The sequence below is a fragment of the Mandrillus leucophaeus genome, unplaced genomic scaffold, assembly GCF_000951045.1.
Source record: "Mandrillus leucophaeus isolate KB7577 unplaced genomic scaffold, Mleu.le_1.0 Scaffold1227, whole genome shotgun sequence".
Classification (NCBI taxonomy): Eukaryota; Metazoa; Chordata; class Mammalia; order Primates; family Cercopithecidae; genus Mandrillus; species Mandrillus leucophaeus.
In genome coordinates, this window is record NW_012100621.1 from 125,286 (window position 1) to 129,327 (window position 4,042).

Below are 4,042 nucleotides of genomic sequence, written 5' to 3' on the forward strand. Positions count from 1 at the left end.
ACCTCATACACTCTATTTCTTCAATACCAGGCCCAATTAAAAGAGAGAGAGAGAAAGAGATTTTATGTGTATTTTGCTTGTCTCTTACGTTATTTATCTACTAAAGTATTTTAAAAATTACCTCAGAAATGATAACCCAATGAATGAGGTGTTTCTTTGAGACCAGTCATAGATAAAGCACTCTGTGTTTAATGAATATTTCCTAAATACTATTGATGGATTATTCTGAGGCTCCATTTTGAGTCCTTGAGGTTTTTGGCAGGAGCTTAGGGACTGGAGTCTCTAGAAATATTCATTGTTTGGCCACAGCAGGATTTGTCTTCACTTCATTGGATTTAGAGGCAGTACTAATAGTGGTTAAGAATGCACACTCTCGGCCACGTTGCTGGGGTTCAGAATCAGCTCTGCGTCTTCCTACATATGACAGTTTGCTCAACACACATGTGTTTCAGCTTCCTTTTCTATAAGTTGGGAGCTAATAATAATAATGCAACTCCATGTAACTGTTGGGGTTACATGAATAGAATACATACAAAAGGCATAGAAGAATGCTTAGCTTCTGTTGGAGTTAAATGAATAAATTAAACATAGAAAGCATAGAAAAGAGGCCAGGCATGCTGGCTCACACCTGTAATCCCAGCACTTTGGGAGGCCGAGGTGGGTGGATCATGAGGTCAGGAGTTCGAGACCAGCCTGGCCAACATGTGAAACCCCGTCTCTACTAAAAATACAAAAAATTAGCCGGGCATGGTGGTGACGCCTGTAATCCTAGCTACTTGGGAGGCTGAGGCAGGAGAATGGATTGAATCTGGGAGGCGGAGATTGCAGTGAGCCGAGATTGCGTGATTGCACTCCAGCCTGGGCAACAGAGCCAGACTCCATCTCAAAAAAAAAAAAAAAAAAAAAAAGGCATAGAAGAATGCTTAGCTTGTGCTGGGGTTAAATGAATAAAATAAATATAAAAAGCAGAGAAGAATGCTTAACTTCTAGTAAGTTCTGTTATTATTATTAGGATTGATATTTCTGTTTAGCTGCAGTAGAGATGGGTGGATCCAATGGCAGCACCCAAACCCATTTCATCCTGCTGGGGTTCTCTGACCGACCCCATCTGGAGAGGATCCTCTTTGTGGTCATCCTGATCGCGTACCTCCTGACCCTCGTGGGCAACACCACCATCATCCTGGTGTCCCGGCTGGACCCCCACCTCCACACCCCCATGTACTTCTTCCTCACCCACCTCTCCTTCCTGGACCTCAGTTTCACCACCAGCTCCATCCCCCAGCTGCTCTACAACCTTAATGGACGTGACAAGACCATCAGCTACACGGGCTGTGCCATCCAGCTCTTCCTGTTCCTGGGTCTGGGTGGTGTGGAGTGCCTGCTTCTGGCCGTCATGGCCTATGACCGGTTTGTGGCTGTCTGCAAGCCCCTGCACTACATGGTGATCATGAACCCCAGGCTCTGCCGGGGCTTGGCGTCAGTGGCCTGGGGCTGTGGGGTGGCCAACTCCTTGGCCATGTCTCCTGTGACCCTGCGCTTACCCCGCTGTGGGCGCCACGAGGTGGACCACTTCCTGTGTGAGATGCCCGCCCTGATCCGGACGGCCTGCGTCAGCACTGTGGCCGTCGAAGGCACCGTGTTTGTCCTGGCGGTGGGCGTTGTGCTGTCCCCCTTGGTGTTTATCCTGCTCTCTTACAGCTACATTGTGAGGGCTGTGTTACAAATTCGGTCAGCACCAGGAAGGCAGAAGGCCATCAGCACCTGCGGCTCCCATCTCACCGTGGTCTCCCTTTTCTATGGAAACATCATCTACATGTACATGCAACCAGGAGCCAGCTCCTCCCAGGACCAGGGCAAGTTCCTCACGCTCTTCTACAACATTGTCACCCCCCTCCTCAATCCTCTCATCTACACCCTCAGAAACAGAGAGGTGAAGGGGGCGCTGGGAAGGTTGCTTCTGGGGAAGAGAGAGCTAGGAAAGGAGTAAGGGCATCTCCACCTGACTTCACCTCCATCCGGGGCCACTGGCGGCATCTGGAACGGCTGAATTCCAGCTGGTATTAGCTTGTGACTCCCAACTTGCCTTTTTCTGGACTTTTGTGAGGCTGTTTCAGTTCTGACATCATGTGCTTTTGTTGTTGCTTTTAAAATTGAGACGGGGTGTCACTCTGTCACCTAGGGAGGAGTGCCGTGGTGCCATCATGGCTCCTCCAACTCTTGGGCTTAAGCGATCCTCCCCCGCCTCAGCCTTCCAAGTAACTGGAAGGTGCGCACCACTGGCGGTGGGAATTGTGGCTTTTCTATTTTCTACGGAGATGGGGTCTAGCTGTGTTGCCCAGGCTGGTCCCAAACTCCTGGCCTCATGTGATCCTCCTGCCATGGCCTCCTAGAGTTCTGGGATTACAGGTGTGAGTCACTGTGCCTGGCCAACATTATGTGCTTTATGTGTGAACTGAGTAACACAAATCATCCCAAAATCCATCGTGCTCTATAAAGCAGCTGTAAAGAACAAAGTGAGATAACCATTGTAAAGATGAGTTTCCACCAACTTATACCAGAGTGCTAAGAGGAAATAACTCTTCTCAATCAGAGCTTTGCTTTGTTTGTTGTTGTTTGCTTTAAAGTCTAACACACCTGACATGTTTCAGTCAGAATGACCCCAAATGCATCACTGTTCTCCACGTGGTCCAAGTGCCTCTCTGTTTAGAGCCATCAAATCATGGAATTCAGCACAGTTTGATGTTTTCTATATTCCCAATTCCTACCCAAACCTTTTCATGAAATTGTAAAGTTTGTTGTACCTTTTATCTAAACCTTTGGAATTTTCCCCAAAATCTGGTGTAAGATTCTGCATAAACCAAGAAGTGAACCTGTAAATAATGATACACGGGTCATTTAAATCTTAAAGCATCATTCTTTCTCAGGCATGTTTTTTCAGTATTAGTAAGAAGAACGGGACATTGGTTCAGTCCCTTCTGTGTACCAGACGCTCCTCATTCATCTAACCTCCGTATTTGTATGAAGTCAGCATGAGTATCGTTATTCCCATTTTATCTCCCTGGTCCTTGAGATCTGAAGGTTAAATCTTTTGCTTGAGGGGAAATGAATCAGGTTTTTTCCCCAAGTTCTTTCTGACTCCTGATTCATGTGGTTTCTATTGCATCATGAAATTTCAAAGAGCAAAAGTCTTTAAGCATTTGGCTTGGCACGCAATGTCAAAGACCCTTTGGGGCTAAGGAGCATGGCTGGCCACTGTTCCTTACACAGTGCGGTCCTCAGTGTGTCCCACTGATGTGCACTCCAGTTATCTGAGGTCTCGTTCCAATGCGGTTCCAGTTCAGCTGGTGATAAGAGGGGTCTGAGTTTCTGTGTCTCCTCCCAGGTGATGCCCTTACTTTGGGGACTCGGACTACATTTTAAGGACCCAGGAAATACATCACCCCATGCTCTGGTTCCAGGCATTTGGAGGGCAGAGACGTTCTGGAAAAAGTTGGGAGAGCGTTCATAGATGAAGGGCGAATACAAGGTGAGAGGGAGTGGTGTGAAAGGCCCGCTGAGGGGCGGTCCTCATTCCTCTGCCATCGCTCCTGTGCCTGTGCCTGTGCTCGGCTCCTTCCTCCTCCACGGGTGTATTTCTGTCCTCTTTTGTAGCCTTCTCACCTCCACACCGCACATCAAAGGTCACCAGCCCCAGGGCATTGTGTAAGTGTAAACAAACCAGAGCCCGGCCCCTCTGACTATTCAAGGATGCTGTTTGTGAGAAGTACTGATGTGGATGGGCTAATGGTGAACTGAGAATGAGTTATCTGTGTGGCAGTTAGGGTTTATTTCCAACAGTTACAAAACTCCCCAAGTCCACATATATATGTTAAAGAAAATACTTTATTTATTTTTTTGAGATGGAGTCTTGCTGTGTCTCCCAGGCTGAAGTTTCTTCTCCTTTAGCTGAATGGTTTTCTGCTGCAATCGCTGTTTGATTAAGGCCGCTGTTGGCTGCAGGTGTCCCGTTCTATACTTATTCCTCTGCTTGTTCCCCTTTCTC

The 4,042-nt window shown here is 47.5% G+C and overlaps 1 protein-coding gene across 1 annotated transcript; it reads left to right on the top strand.

The window, feature by feature from the left end:
- The first annotated feature begins 1,017 nt into the window (after window positions 1–1,017).
- Window positions 1,018–2,591, top strand: LOC105533130 (olfactory receptor 2W3). Its single transcript, XM_011971474.1, has one exon. The coding sequence runs from the start codon at window positions 1,043–1,045 to the stop codon at window positions 1,985–1,987; it is 945 nt and encodes a 314-aa protein (XP_011826864.1). The 5' UTR covers window positions 1,018–1,042; the 3' UTR covers window positions 1,988–2,591.
- The last annotated feature ends 1,451 nt before the right edge of the window (window positions 2,592–4,042 follow it).

Coding starts and splice junctions, on each gene's coding strand:
- LOC105533130 (XM_011971474.1), top strand. CDS start 1,043: ATGGGTGGATCCAATGGCAGCACCCAAACCCATTTCATCCTGCTGGGG.